The sequence below is a fragment of the Vidua macroura genome, chromosome 6 (genome assembly GCF_024509145.1).
Source record: "Vidua macroura isolate BioBank_ID:100142 chromosome 6, ASM2450914v1, whole genome shotgun sequence".
Taxonomy (NCBI): Eukaryota; Metazoa; Chordata; class Aves; order Passeriformes; family Viduidae; genus Vidua; species Vidua macroura.
The window spans coordinates 43,454,656-43,470,628 of NC_071576.1; the positions used below are offsets into that span (position 1 = coordinate 43,454,656).

A 15,973-nucleotide genomic window follows, 5' to 3' on the forward strand; every position below is an offset into this window, starting at 1 on the left:
CACAAGAGTAGAAAAGACCCATCCTGTGGCCCTGTCACAGCCATGTGACATGGTCAGCAAACACAGTGCAACCCCAAACCAGAACCCTGTATCCAAAATGCATGTGTTTCTCATGCTGCAGCTCTGGCATGGGGACATCTTTGCTTCCAGAGGACTGGGAGCTTCCTCAGCAGAGAGCAGTCACTCAGCACTGCCCCTCAGAGCTGTTCCCAGGGCCCTTCCAGGCCAGCCTCACACTGCCACCATGGCACAGCCTTCCAGCCACCTTCGGGTTCACCCAGCCTCTAAAAGAAAAGCACTTGCAGAGACTTGTGAAATCTCACATGGCTTTAAATGTGGTGGTCATGACCATACACTCTGTGGTTTACAGAACAGGTTGTGTTTACTTCAGTTTACAAAGTAAAGCCACCAGCTTTAATTGTCCATAAAAACAAAACAACAGGGGAAGTGCATGATTCAGAGGGCTTGGTGCAAATTTTTGCAAAGTAACAGATACAAAACCAAAATAATTAAAATCATACATTTGTGTAAAACAAAAGAAATTCAAGTTAAAACCAGGACTAATTTCTATTAGCCCTAGAGATGATCCAAGAATATGTCAGGAAATAAATACATTGTTCTAGTTTTCACCATAAAAGAGGGTGCTGCTCTCTCATCTAAATGGTTTGGGTATTTACAGAAGACAAATGGGTTACAGGAGAAACAGAAAGAAGAAAAGCATTCATTTATTCAGAGTGAACTGAAATGCTGCAGGGTGACCACCTCCCCCCACACCTCAGTGCAACTAAGAGAAGACTTTAGTCACAGCAAGAGGCCAAAGAAATTAAATGTGAGCAGGACACCATCATCTGCTTCACGCTGGAGGGACTGTCCCAAGGGGAGACCAGCAGGCATGGCTGCCACCACAGAGATTCTGAAGCTCCACCACAATCCATGGCTGCCCCTGAGGCAGATGACAGTAAGTTGGCCTGGTCAGTCCAATTTATAACAGGAGAGCAATTTATCCTATAATCCATCTGAAGGGAATGCTGCTTAAAGGCAAATCTTCCTGGCCTCTGTTGGACTGTGGGTGCTCTGAGGAGGAGGAGGCAGCCAGCACAACTGAACCTCTTTTCCTGACATGGAAAGCACAGCTGGGGATCCAAACAGTCAGCCTTTCCCCAAATGCCAAGAGCTCTGGTGACACAAGGGAAAAAGAGGCTCTTCCAAGAGCTCTGGTGACAGAAGGGAAAAAGAGGCTCTTCCAAGTATCTCTCTCAACACTGCAAACCACAGCAGACAAATCAACACCCTCATTTATCAAGGCAACATGGCTTGTGCTCATAGCTGGTATTTCTGATGCTTTGTTGCCAAATAATAACCACCTCTCCTTTTGCTGCATGTGCCAAATCCTGACAGGTCAAAGCTGTACTCCAGTGCAGCCAGTGGAGCAGAAGATGTTTAATGCCCAATAGAAGCAGGGAAAATTCTACAGTTAATGTCACAGAATGCAAAAAAAACATCCCAAAGGCTCATCCTAACCTTCTGTTTCCTTGTCAAGACACACTTATTTACCAAGTACCATTAGGAGTAGATTCAAGTGGTAGTTGTGTCATGTCCATATTTTTAATGGGATTTGACATTTAAGGCAGCACTGCAGTTTACCTCTAAGGCTGTAATAACACTTGCAAATCTGCTTAGCAAGATATCAGCAGAGTATCCCATGGACAGCTCAAACAGATCAGATCTTCCCCACAGAAGCACCATTGGAGTACCAAGTGATGCTACAAAGCAGACACTGCAGACTGCAGTGCCTGACACAGACACCTGCAAACCAGACCCACTCCTAATCTTCACCATAAAAACAAAACCAAAGATGGCAAAGAGCCCTCACTTTATCTTAGAAGCTATACTGCACTGAGTCAGGTACCACTGGAGGTCAGGAGCACTTCATGAATACACTGAGACAGGACTCCTTTCCACACCCTGCTGATTATCCTCGGCCTCACGAAATCCACAAGTGCTAAAAGTACCAGGGTAGGCCCAGGATGAAATACTGATCACCTGCTGATCTGGAGTCATGGGGGCCCAGTGCTGAGAAGCACCTTTACATCTCCCACACAAGTGCAGCATCTCCTACGCATTTGATTTTCTCTTTCATCATAGCCCTATCAACACTGACATTTTGAGAGCAAATTGATGCCAAATGCCAGGATGCTCCGTTTATTTTGCACCAAATTTACACACCCCTAGCCATCCTTTGCACCCAATTTATACCAGAACTCCCAAGATATGACTGGAACCAAATAAAGTACATATGAAGTACTCAGCTCAGACTCCACATATACTCAGTTCTCTTTGGGCCTGGGAAAACAGTCTGATTAATTCTGATTTGGACTTTTCATCCATGCCCATGGGAAGCAAAATGAAGGATCTCCTCCTCTCACAAGCTCGGCAGATCTTTCTGCAGGATGCAAATGGCTTCATCCTTGAGTTAAACTTTAAAAGAGAAATGAAGTGCTCAGCATTCACCATGCTAGCACCAGAAGCAAAGAGAACACTGAGCACAGAGGCCTCCATTGCAGGGACAAAGAACAAAAAAGAAGCACAACTGGGAAAGATGGAGAAAAGTGAAAAGAACTGAATTGGTATCATACCAAAGAAAAAACCTGATGCCAAAAAGTTTACACTAATAGAGAGAGAAAGCTTACAGAAGGCAGACTGTGCTGTTCAACAGCAAAACCTTTGCAGCCCTCAGTGGTCATTAGGGAGCAGCCTGGTACCTCCATCAACAATGATCGCAGACTGGTAAAAGAACTTATCTAGATAACATTCTCAGCCATATGAACCCTTGAGCCCATTTCAATGACATGAGCAAAATTCTTATTTTTCTCTTTTTTTCCCAGCAGGGATGACACACCACTTTGTCCAGCTTGGTGCATAGAGTTCTCCACTCCTCAGCCAGCCTCCTTCTAGCTGACAGAGGTGCAGTTCAGCTCAGTAGGGTCCTGCCTGCTGGCTGCTGCCATGGCTCCCTCGGGGCCATCGGCGATGCTGGGCTCGCTGGAGCACTGCCTGTGGCCGAAGCAGCTGGGCTGCAGCAGGAGGCATTTGTCAGCAGGGTCCGACTCCTCCACGACCATTCCCATGTGCATCATGGAGGCCATGGCCAGGAGCTGGATATCCGAGTGAGCATTGGCAACTGTGTGGCGACGGATGCTTCCACACTTCTCCAGGTAAGCCTCGCCCTCCTGCTCTGTCAGCGGGGTCAGGGCCTTAGGGCAGGATCTGGAGTACCGTCTCTCTGGAAGAGAAAGAGGAAGCAGGAATGGTCAAGGGCACACAAACAGGCCACTGCTCACACTGCTGGGCTGGCCTTGGGGAGCAGAGAGAATTCAGTGTGCAGCTACAGAGTGCCCCACTTCATTACCACTGGAAAACAGTCAGGAGCTCACTAGTTCATACTGCTAGGTGTTGGGAAAGGAGATCTGCCTCTGCCCCAGAAAGGAGAGACCTCCTATCCTGCTCTAGGGGCTGCTGCCTGCAAGAGAAGTGAGCCAAAATGTCAGCTGTGTAGGCAAGGGACTCTCTTTAGCATCCTGAGAGTCTTCTCTTTTATCAAGGTGTGAATACCAACTAGGTACTCTCACATGCAGGTTCACTAAAATAAGTGACACTAAAGCAGGATAAGTCTCCAAAAAAGACATTCAGTGGGGATTTGAATTGCCATCCCTGTCTCTGAAAAATTTCTCTCAGAAATTTTCCCCTCAGAAGTGCCATTACCTGTTGTCAATGTGAAATTCCTGATGCTTACATTGCACTGTCTCTACATCTGCCTAGGAACAGGCCATTCTGTTGGCACTATCTTGCCATATTTTTTAAAGATCATGCCAGAAAAAGGACATTTCATCCTTTCATCCACTGCGACACATCTGGTTTGGAGGCTGGACACAAAAAACACCTAAGAGTGCACAGAAACAGTCCACAACAGCCTGAGGAAAAGGAGCACAAGGGAAAGGCAGTCACACAGAAGGGGTGGGTGTGGGCTGTACGATCTGTTCAGCGAAAACATTAAGGAGGAAAAATGCCAGGTCTAAAGCACAGACACATAGCACAGTCCCCAGCGCAGTGTCACGAAGCACATGTCAATTCTGACACTAAAAGCTTGAAGGAAGGCAGGGGTCAGAGTTTTGCCTTGGTTCACTGTAATCCCACTCCAGCAGGTTGAATCAGACACTGCTACTGTTCACCTGCTGGCTTCCACCTCCCTGCAATGTTCCATGTGATTTTGGACACCTGCTGTGGGTCTATCCCTGCAGCAGCTGATGGAGCCATTCCATGTGTCTCTTTGTTTCTCACAAACTTCACTGAAGTGCAGGGTCTCATTTCATAAAGTCAGAAACCTTTAAACCTTATAAAAGGCTTCCAATCAAGACTGCAGAAGATAAGAGTAACAAAATGCAAAGCACTTGTCACTGAAGGTTATAAGAGTTTTGGAAGCTTGTATCAGGGAGAAAGCAGAAAACAAACTATTTATTGCAAGGAGGAACAGGTGAGCAGCCTTCACCCTGTTACTGCCAGTAATACATCAATCCAAAATGGTTCATTCACACTTGAGGGTATGCAAAAATCATTCCTGAGGCTGGTAACAGCAAATACACTTTTTAGGTTTCATCTGCAGCTCCAGCCACAGCAAACTGTAGTGTTAAAGGGCATTAGGATATGATTCTTTTGAGAAAAAAAATAGGTGAAATTAGTCTAAACTCTGAACATGCATATATTGCTTTACTTTTTCCCCTTTACGTTCTTGGCCACAAAATACAGTCTCTTAAGGGAGTTATTATGCATGGCTTAGCTAGAAATTTTACTTTTATTTTGGTGCCTTATGACCAGGAATATTAACTGGGAGGAGTTTTTCTGGGACTTTTTTGCAAGCAATCTCAGATCAGCAGTGATGTGTGGCTGTTTTATCTAAACACTGTTTCTTAGCCAGCTGGATCCCTCTGGCATATTCCATCCTTACCATGCAGGTTATGGCTAATTTACACAGGCAAAGCAAAAGGGTGCTAACAGACCAGGTGGAAATGCTGCCATCTACAACTCCCTTCTGTGAGGGCTACTGTCCCTTTCACACCTCTCTGCTTTAAATCAGCTTAAGATACAGCAGCCTTGCAGGCTGAAGCCTTATGTATACTCACAGCTGGGAGCAGACACCTTCAGTCACATTCCCCAACTCTCATTTACCCTGAAGGCTCCAGACCAGATGGCAGTCTGGCCTCCAGAACAGCTGTGTAGAATGCAAGCACACCCAGAGCCCAACAGCACCCTTCCCAAAAGCTACTATGGGGAACCTACTGGGCTTCACCATCATTTCCACCCATCAAATTAATTTCTCTCTTATTTAGAGGGAAGGATGTTAAGGAGACCATGTAAAATACTTAGTAAATCAACTGACCATGACTGATAAATTAAGTGACTGTGTTAGATGGTTATTAAATTTCAAATTTATTTAGTGCAGTTACTTCATTGTTATGAACTGTGCTGCTGTTTGAAAATCCTGAGAAACTGAAATTCTTTTGTAGGTTCTTTGTATCACAAGCTTTAGAATTGCTTGCCATTTATATCAGTATCTTCTCTCACTGCCTAGTGAGAGAAGAAACTGGTTCTGAGAAAGCAAAAAGGTGACTGAAAGAGGGAGAGAGAAGAGAAAGAAGTCTGATTACAAGTGAAAGTTAAGGACGAGAAGCCACCTCCATAGCAGCACTGTGAAAATACCAAGATTATTTGTAGAAAAGTGCAGTTTTGCAGTCCCTGTCTTGTACTGCAAACACAAATTCCTTCTTTCCTCATGCTCAGCACAGGGTGGAGCAAGGGTAAAAGGCCACCTTGGAAATATACACAAATAAATGACAGCTAAAATCAAAGTAAGTTCAATTATTTTAAGGCATATAAACTTTACAAGGCCAGCTTATGTAGGTTTTCTTTTTTTTTTTAATGGCACAAATGCCTCGTTCAGCTGATAGAAATCCAGGATGGCTAGAAACTTCAGCACAAGTCAGGCAGCTACCTTTCAAACCATCCCAGCAGCATGCAAATGTCCATAAACAGCAAAGCAATCAAATTTGTCAAAGTCCAACTTCTACATGGAATTTTGGTCTAGACTGAGCCCTAGGATCAGATCTGCAAATCCACGCTGAACTGCACAACCATGTTCACTTGCACAGAGGATTGCCCAGCAACCACAAGAACAAAAATCCTGAACCACAGTTTTCCTGAAGCAATGCCATGGGTTTATTACAGGCACAGATTTTCTGAGTTCTGGTCTTCTACCACAAGACCATCTTTGCCCATACGCTGCTAAGTGTAGTACAGGGCAGGTTGTGGATCTCCAGCTTGCTACAATTTTGCATCGAAGCAAAGGCTAAAGCTAGTGAAAACAGAGGGAGACTGGAGCTTTCTTCACTTGTTCTATTTAAATCTTCTTGATTATCAAATCAGTAACACTATGCCCATTAGCTAGCCAATCTCTTCTGGCTGGCCACATGTAAGCAGAGCTCCTGCATCATGTGAAAAAGTCTCCCAGAATAATCATGCTCTTCCTTAAGAGAGGTGCCATTCTCTCACCTAGACATGTTTGTACATACTTGAAACACAGAATTTTATTTTGGATTTTTTTTTTTTTTTTGTAACAGAATCCTCAGATGGAAGGAAGAAAATCCCTGTCATCCCTCAGAATTAATATGCAACAGTTCTACTGTTTGCAAAAGCTGATTGATGCAGCAGCTCAAGCAGGCTAGCAAGCAGGCAGCAAAGGACCAGTACAGTCTCTCACTGTGGTGGAAGCAGTACACCAGGCATGGGCAAAGGGGTTTTAAAATCCAGTCCATGTCCAGAGAGAGGGGAGACTTTGTGGGGTCTGTGTGCAGTGATGGGGCACCAATAGTTCACTAGGTCATGGACAAGAAAAAGCCTGTCACAAAAATCTATATCCAGAAACACTAATCAGGGCCTTCTCAAGGGTGTTTTAGCCTTGGTTTTCTGTCTCTCATGAAGTCATGCACTGTTTCCTTTTCCAGCACAAATGCCTCCCATTCCAACCTGTGCACCCCAATAATAGCTTCAGTACAATGTGCATGTCTTACCAAGCAAGTAGGTGCTACCAGAGGAGCTGTGATCCTCACACAAACCTAAGAATGGTGATACCACCTGCTTGACCAGTTCTTCTAGCTGTAGGTAGCCCTCAGTGGGGCCAGTAGGCTCATGGACGCTCTGAAAATCAAACACAAAAAGTCAACATAACCCTTAAAAGATTTTGGAATAAAGCCTGGGGTCTGTCAATTCTCTCTGTACTGGAATATCCCAACTGTGTCAGCAAAGCTTTTGGAGCTGACGGAGGTTTGAGTGCCTTTCAAGTCAATCTCCTTGTCCAAGTTACAGCCACACCCTATGGACACTGAGCAGACAGTTCTTTTTTCTGAGCAAGTGACAGGAAGGTACGAGGTGTGCTCACACTGAGGATGTGCACAGTGTACTGCAGCAGTGTAATTGTGCCAGGGTGGTGCTATCAGAAAACACCTCTTTGTAGAAAAGCCTTAACATGCCTTGGGCAAAGCACTGCTCTTTCCCTAGGCAGGACTGCAGGCAAAGCACCCTCTGTGGTTCAGCTTACAGCTGTGAAGATGGTAGATAACACCAACCAATTTAACAGCAATTTCAGAAACCGTTCAGACTTAACTTCCTGCAAAGCCTCAATAAGCTTTTTTCCTCAAATGTGTTGCTTCAAGATCCTCTTTGCTCTCAAGATTCTTGTATTAACAAACATTTCAGGGAAATTGAGGTTGCACTTTAGTATCACCTGCTGTTCCAGTCTGGGTCACTGGAACATCAGAACAGTGAGAACTCATACAGAACTACCAGCTTAGTCACTTTGCAATTTTGATTGTGCTTCATAAAGTTTAATTCTCAGACATCCATTATGTTGGAGCAGAAATAAAAGCCACTAGGCTGTGTGGTGTGTTGGAGGGAAGGGATGCCACCCAGAGGGACTTTGAAAGGCTCGAGATATGGGCCTGTGCAAACCTCATGATAATCAACAAGGTCAAATGAAAGGTCCTGCACGTGGTTCAGAGGTTCAGAGAAAGGCTGGATGGAGCTCTGAACAGCCTGGTCTAGTGGAAAGTGTCCCTGCCCATGGCAGGAGGCTGGAACTAGGTGATCTTTAGGATCCCCCCCAAACCCAAACCATTCTACGATTCTATCAATTCAAACATGTAAGATGGCATTTTTCAGGAACATCAGGCTGGGCAATATGAGAAAAAACCAAACCCAGCTGTATTTGGCATGCTTGGAAAGTATTCTGTTGAGATATGGATAAAGAGGATAGTTACTACAGATGCTCTAGATCTTCTGGGAAAAGCCTTTGAGAGAGGATGTCTCATTTTGCCTGCTGCCAAAAGGTATTTCTCCTCTAATGGTAGAGACTTGCCCTGTCCTTGAAAAGCTGGGAAATCAGGAAAACTAGGGCACAATGAGACATTCAGACAAGCTAGAAGATGAAAATTTGTGTGAAAAAAGTGTCCTGACACTGTTCCTAGATGGGGAGGAGAGGTACCAAAAAAAAACCACCAAAAAACAGCTCTTTCAAGGCAACATCTTTACCTGTCCCCAGGAAAGCTCAGGGCATCCAAATTCAGCTTTCATTCTAACACTGACTGCTCCCAAATAAGCACATATCACACCCCCTTCATCACACCCTACTCTCCCCACTTTTCCTCCAGTGTTTGTATGATTTCAACAAGGTCAAGATACCCAAGTGAATCAGACAAAGAAGAGCAGAGGTTCCCGACCTGCAGAATTAACAGCATCTGGACAATGGAAGCTGGAACCTTTGTCTGGACCAGGGGAAGGATATCCTCCAACTTTACTTTCAGCAAGACCAAGTCTCTGAAGCCAAGAAGAGCAATCTGACGGATAGTCAACTCCTGACCCTAAAAACACAAAGAAAGCAAAATCCAAGTGTAGATAAAGGGACGTGTGAGCATCATACCAGCATATGGGCACATAGACAGGAGGGTTTATTATGCCCATCGCTGCTGTGGCAGAAGATCTCCCAGTCATTCCTGTTGAGGATTCATGATACTTTTTAATTTCTTCCCTCTCAGTCTCACACAAATTCTGAAGTGGGCATTGCCTCATCTGTGGCACCACTAGGTTTGGAGTGAAGCCAGAAACAGGCCTGTAGTTCACCAAATGACTATGTATGTATTCACAAAACCCACTTGCCATCCAATTTGTTCACAAAAAAGCCCAGTAGCTTGTGCTTCTGGCACTTTGAGCTGAAAAAGCAGAGAAGGTTTGGTAGGGAACAAAGTTCAGAATAATTCTGAACTCAAAATATTTCTCAGTCTCAGAATATTTCTTAACTAAACCTACCTCTGACCCATATTGTACCCTCTTTTTGCTCAATGTCTGCACTTTAGACCTTGCTGATATTACAACAATCTACAAGTTAGTCCATTACAGATTTTAGGATTTAAGCTGGAGTGAAGCTAGCAAGACTGCTTGAACCAAATATAATTTTAAAAAGCAACAGCTTTAATATTCTCTGCAAGGCATTCTTATTTTACATTAACAACACAAGTGAGCAGGCTTAACAGATGATATAGTATTTTCAGCATTTTTAAACATAGTCTAATTCCATTTGGCATTCTGGTGTTACCACCTTCCCCTCTGCTATGTTTAGTATCTGCATGACTTTCTATTGTCCCACTGCAACTCAATAGCAGAAATTTTCCTCTCAGTCTTGCCCAGCACTTTCCAGCCTGAAAAGTTTGCCTTGTTCCTCTCAGTATGTTAATCTCTGCCCCATGGTCTGCTTGGGAATCATTTTATGATCTCCATAACACACTCAACATAGCAAATATTTAGCTGGAAGAAATTAACAACAGTTAATCATTAATTCATAACAGGCTGCATGTCATAATTAAGAGCATATGTAAATATGAATTAAAACCAATAGTATGGAGGACAGCTCAGCCACAATAAAAGCAGTTTGCTGTTTTAAACCATCACTGTGTAAGGAAAAAACATGCAGGAAAGACCAATACCTATCCTGAAACTATATTTCAGCAGCTGCAAACTTTTTATTTATATTATGCAGTTTAGTCCCATTTACTTCATATCCCATTTCAAAATGCAAATATATTTCTGTGCCAAGCAAAACAAGATTTGCTATTCCTTTTTCCACACCAATAGTCACATCAACATCTGCAACTATACAAAAGCCAGCGAGTGACCTGTTTGCATAGTTTCCCTCTGTACAGCAATTTAACCAACTTGGCTGCTTAAAGGTCATATTTCCACAACAGCTACAAGCCTTAAGGTTAAACTTGGCTGAGATGCGAGGCTGGTGTGAGTTACTACCTTTGGTAACATATGCTCACACATGTGGCTCAGTTTCATTCTGAATGTGTAATTGCTGGGATCATAAAAGAGCGCAACTAAATAATCCTGCTGGTATTTGCAGGAAAGGATAGGGAATCAAGAACAAACTGACTTTCCCATCGACCAGAGCAGTGTTTAAAGAGCTGCAGCGTGATGGAAGGCACTCGCTGGATGTGCTCTCCTCACATGTTGTAACACACCACAGAAGTAGTTACATACAGTTCCCTATTTCTAGGAAAAGCCCAATCTTGTTATTAGGACACTGGCCTGGCATAAGAGCAACTTTTATTTCTTGCTGCACCAGCAACTCTTTTTGTGGTAGCCTAGAGCAGTTCACTCTGACTTAAATTCTTGGATGTATTTAGGCAGCTTAATACATACATTAGTGTAGTACTTAGGCACCTACAAAACTTTAAATATCCTGTTTACCTTTCAGTTCCTCTTCCAGAAAGTGGCAATACTTCCCAAACTTTACAGCTTTGCTGATATATTTTGAGTGACTCAGATATTGTGACAAGACAAATACAGCAAAAAAAAAAATATGCTTTCAAAGAATCTCAACATCCCATAATCAGTTTCACCACTGACTAAGTTACTTCCAAAAGCTGCACCCACAGTGTTGTAACTTCTGTCCCATTTCTCATCACAGACATTTCATAGCAGGGCAGTAGATTTTTCTGGGAAGAGGCAGAATTATTAGCATCAGTGGGTATGACACAGCCAGCTCAACTGTTTCCACAGTACACAGGTAGCTGCAGTGCAAACTCCTGTCTAAACAGGTTACTCCCTCACTGAGAGTTAGCTACAAAAGGAGAGAAAGGGAGGGTATTATAGTTGCAGTTTTACCTGTCAAACACCTACCTTCAAGCATCTGAAGCGAGGAAAGAACAAAAATAAACACAGTAGAAAGGTTAGTGTCTGTCTTTGTAGAAGTTCTTTCTCTTTTAAGAAATGCCAGATTTAATAGGATTAGAGGAAAAGGGCAAGCTTTGAGCTTTACCTGCTGCCTTTCAAACAATACAAGGGAAAAATAATTTTAAAAGGCTCTGGAAATAATGTCTTCCAGAAGAGGCAAAAGTCAAGGGGAGGAGGCTAGCATTTCCAAGAACATCATTCTCCACATGAGGTATATTTTTCTTTTTCTCTGATGGCAGAAAAGTCAAAATAGCCTGGGGAGGTGATAAGTCTGTTCATATACAAACTCTGAGTAAAACTACATTAAAAAATGATACAGATCAACACTTCTGAATGGATAGTCAGCCTTCAAAATACCCAGTGTAAAAAGGTTTTACATAAAGTGTTCATTCTTCCTCTATCCATAGACTTACATGTCCCATTACTGAAGCTTCAAAAAATCCAGCTGAGGATTTCCCAAAGACACAAATGGGATATATGACCTTCAAAAGTCATTAGAGTGAGTTAAACACGTTTTCTCCTGATCTAGTCTTCAGATTTATACCTCTAAGACAAGCTGTCAGCATTGTCATCTGCACCAACAGTCACAGCTATTTAAAAGAGAAGAGACTATAAAAACAAATAGCCAGAGCTTCAGTCTAGGCAAGGTATAGTCCAACAGTTTCAGTGTGCAAACTTAGCTAAGCACAGAGAGTAGACAACTGGGAATAAATTCAGCCCAAAACACCGTGCTTGTCCAGTAGATTTTAGCAGTCCTTCTTACAGTTAATACTTGGATAAACTCTACTTCCTCCAAGATTTTGTTTAAAGGTTTTGACGTGTATTTAGCCACTGGCCAAACAGTGCTGCTGGTAGAGAAGTTACCATTTCCATTAGCAGGCATTGCAGTTACATTGCTTCACCTGACTAAACTGTAATTAGGATTACCTGGACTGGGTAGAATATTGCCTGGAGTGTAGGAAGAGTCTCTGTAAAATAGTGATCCCAGATTTCAGACAGGACATCAATGCGATCCTCACCTACAGAAACAGAGATTGGAGCAAGAGCTTTAGTGATAGGGACACTAAAAGCAAGTTGGATTTTCTAAGTACTCTCTAATTCCCCAAGCAAGAGACTTATTTCTGCAGTTTCTGCCCAAAACTGGACATCACCCAGCTAAGCTTCCCCTTAACTGACAGCAACACAAGGCTGTGACCACTGTTTGTTCTATGCAGAACATGAGACCAATTCCAACAAGAGTGAAGCCCCTCTTGAACCAGAGGCTTTAACTCCACAGCACAGGATTGTGCAATTGCACAGCTCACATTTAACATGCTCAACTAGCACAAAAACAGCTGAATCTGAGAACCAGCAGGTCACAGCCAACAAAAGCTGATCATCCAACATCACCCTGCAACTGAGTCAGGGAGAGCATTTAGAAGAGCTGAGCCCCCTCCAGCATCCACTCAGGATCAAGCAGCAGTCAGCCACCTGTCAGGAACCCCAACAAAAGCACTAATGACAAATGAGGCACTTGTGAAGGTTCCCAAACAAAATCCACTTGTGGCCAACGCTTGTATGATTCTAATTCAAACAAACATCTCCAAATGTAACTGGGTACTTAAAACCAAGGCAGACTAAGCTACGAATCTTGGGATTCCCATAACAGGAATACAATTGTGATCAAATTATGTTCATAGGTTTGACTTACAGAGCTGTGCACTCCTCAGCATCTGGCCCAAAGCCTCTAATTTTTTTAGTTAAAGGTTTGCAATGTTTATTTCAAGTTTTAGATACATCTCTGGAAATCTCAGGTGTAAATAGACTCAGGGTTTAAACCACAAGTTTCTGACAAAAGAATTTTCCAGGATACCTCCCACAAAGCCTCAGCTGAAGCTCAGAAGCAGTCTCGACTCAAGGAGCAGCAATGGAAGATGGTCACTGAAGACAGGTTTGAAGGCTCATCCTCAAGGTCACTAAAGGCCCTACATGAGGAACTGGAATACATGTAAAATTGTAACTCAAAGGAGCCTTATCACTCTGTACTGAAGTGCTTTCCTCATCTGCAGACTTCCACACAGACTTTCACTTGCCCATGGGTTGTGCTGCTTAGGATATAGCCAGAGAGAAAAGAGCCAGCAGGACTAGATCCTGCAGATATTTCCCTTTGAGCAGAGAGCCAGCCCACTAGCAACCACAGAAAATTTCAAAGAGATGCTTCACTGTGTCAGGTATGACTATGGCTTCAAAGTTGGAACTGCAGGCAGACAAGAAACTACCCAGCACTCCCACAACAGCTACCCATTACCACAACAACCAAGTGCAAGTGAAAAAGACAGCAGGAAACAGATTAATTGAATGTTTAAATTTTGTCCTCTTCTGCCTCCTACCCAGGACTACAATGCTTTGCTGTCTGGAGACACAATGAAACATCAGAGATCACTTCTCCTTCTGAAGGGGAAACAGGGATGGTTTGTTTCTTTAAGAAATTGTAAATCCTGCAGGCATTGAAAGAGATTCTGATAGACTGTATAAAGAAAAATCATGTTAAACAGGGTGTGATTGAAAAATAGACATAGATAAAACATTGCCATGCCCTGCAGCCACTCTGTCTGGGTGCAGGGGCAGTGTAAGTTTTCCAGGAAGACAGAACTAACCAAGAAGCATGTACAAGAAATCCTCATTGCTGAGACCACAAGACCTGCAACAAGCCCACACATTATAAAAGAAAGGTGCCCATGAGTCATCTCCTGCAGTAATGCCAGCCTGCACAGCTAAGTGGCTCCAGTGTCACTTCAAGCTAGGGACAGAAAAATGAGGCATAGAAGGTGTTTTGCTGTCTGCTTGGGAAACTTCATCTGGCCCAAACTACCTGAGCATCTGCAAAATTCTCTTGGGCCGCTCTCAGCTTATTACAGACTCAAACTCAATTTTCATAATGCTAAAGCAGATCCTGGAATAGTTTTATATGATACAGAAACCAAAGTCTCTGGTAAGCTGTGCAGCATTCATTCTGAAGAGATGGTAGCGGCAAGGCAGGTACCCGCATCTTGGAAAATACAGGAGTCTGCCTTTTTTCCTCCCTCACAGGGCCAATGCTGAAGAAGCACACCCCAAGGAGGAGGCTGGCAACCCCTTAACTCCTTTGGGGCCCATATCCTACAGCCTGCCAGCTGGGTGAAGTCACTCGGTGAAGAATGGTGCAGTGGAATCCAGGCCCAGCAATGATGTGAGATCATAAGCATCTATTCGCATTTAATGACCCACATACAACACACTCACACTGGTGATTAGCAAGAGATCTTCCCTGCAGGCTAGAAAACTGGGTCAAACCTAACAGCAGCTTCGTTTTGCATAAAGATGTGCTGGCTTCACTTGAACAAACAGTTACTAAATGTGAGCAGCTTCCCACACATCCAGCACTGAGTGGCCACACCACACTTGCCTTGGCCCACAGACTCTGCAGCAGCAGTTTGAACACAGCTCCATGTGTGATCAACTTCTTTCCTGAAGGATTTCATTCTCAGTGGAAGGATCATTCTTTTCTTTAAATTTACATAAAGCACGATAGTTCAGCTCTCAAAAGCATGACATAGAAACCAAAATTATGCTTACATCAAGCTGCAAATCACATTGAGAAATGAAAGGCAGAAGGCACCTTCAAGCAGTTTTGCAACAGGATCCATGTCCAGACCAGAACTGCCATGAGCCCAGGTTCAACTGCCACACGAGATCCACGATGCTGCCTTTGAGGTGCAGTTATGGCTGGTAGGAGCATCATGGCTCTGTGGCTATTCAAACAGCCCACCCTCTCTTCAGCCTCACAAGGGCTCCCGAGGGGTTGTGTGACACCCCAGGACAGCACCAGACAGGGCTGTACACTTTCCAGACGTGCAAATCATCTCATCTAACCAAACATCAAAGCACAACTCTCTTCCAAAACAGGTTCCCTACTACACTTACCTTCACACAGCTTGATCTTCTCCTCCAAAAACAGCAAGCCTTTTGCAAGGAGCTGGTTCTGCCAAGAGAAAAGAGAGACATCCATTTGCCTGTTATTTATTTATAATGAACACACATTTTTGTCAGATACTAACCACTTTGCATGCATTAAGCTTAAGATTAGTCATGTTGTAGTACCTTCTTCCAGCACTGGTCTCAGCGTGAGTGCTAGACATTCCTTAACCCACTCTTGTTCAGCTAGATATGAGAATGCAACAGACACAGCAGTTGAAACATCTCCCAAAAATGGGAAGGGTCAGAGGGAGGGAGTCAAGAAAATAAAATAGTTCTTACCATAATGGTGCACCCACATATGCATATAAGTCAGTTACATGATGGAGGCAATTAAAGAGTCAAATGCTATGAAAATGTCCCACTCTCTTCTTCTTTTTGCACTTGCTCATTGCTTGTCTAACTGCACAGCAGGCCAAGTTCAGCTCCCTAACATCTACTTCTCTATTCCTACCTATTGTCTTTCCATGAGGTTATTCTTTTTGTATTGAGAAGTTGGATCATCTCAGTATGCAGTGTCAAGGTGCAGAAGAACTGGCAGGACCTGGTCTTTCTAGATAAACTCAACTCTCATGGACCAGACAGATCAAGATATCAATATGCCTGTTTGCAGTTCAGGACATCAATATACCTGATTAGCTTA

At 43.5% G+C, this 15,973-nt stretch overlaps 1 protein-coding gene across 4 annotated transcripts in view; it reads right to left on the reverse strand.

Moving 5' to 3' along the window:
• Positions 1-391: 391 nt before the first annotated feature.
• PRR5L (proline rich 5 like) overlaps positions 392-15,973 on the reverse strand; it is a 41,807-nt gene continuing 26,225 nt past the window's right edge. For 2 of the 4 annotated variants that reach the window (XM_053981217.1, XM_053981216.1), the window contains exons 5-9: positions 15,280-15,337; positions 12,265-12,356; positions 8,826-8,966; positions 7,122-7,248; positions 392-3,283 (exon numbers count right to left, since the gene is read on the reverse strand). In XM_053981217.1, coding sequence (XP_053837192.1) covers positions 2,952-3,283; positions 7,122-7,248; positions 8,826-8,966; positions 12,265-12,356; positions 15,280-15,337 — 750 coding nt within the window. In that variant the 3' untranslated portion in view covers positions 392-2,951. Of the gene's footprint in view, positions 3,284-3,434; positions 3,521-3,762; positions 3,972-7,121; positions 7,249-8,825; positions 8,967-12,264; positions 12,357-15,279; positions 15,338-15,973 lie in introns of all 4 variants that reach the window. The other 2 variants (XR_008437686.1, XR_008437685.1) reach the window with 2 other exon arrangements.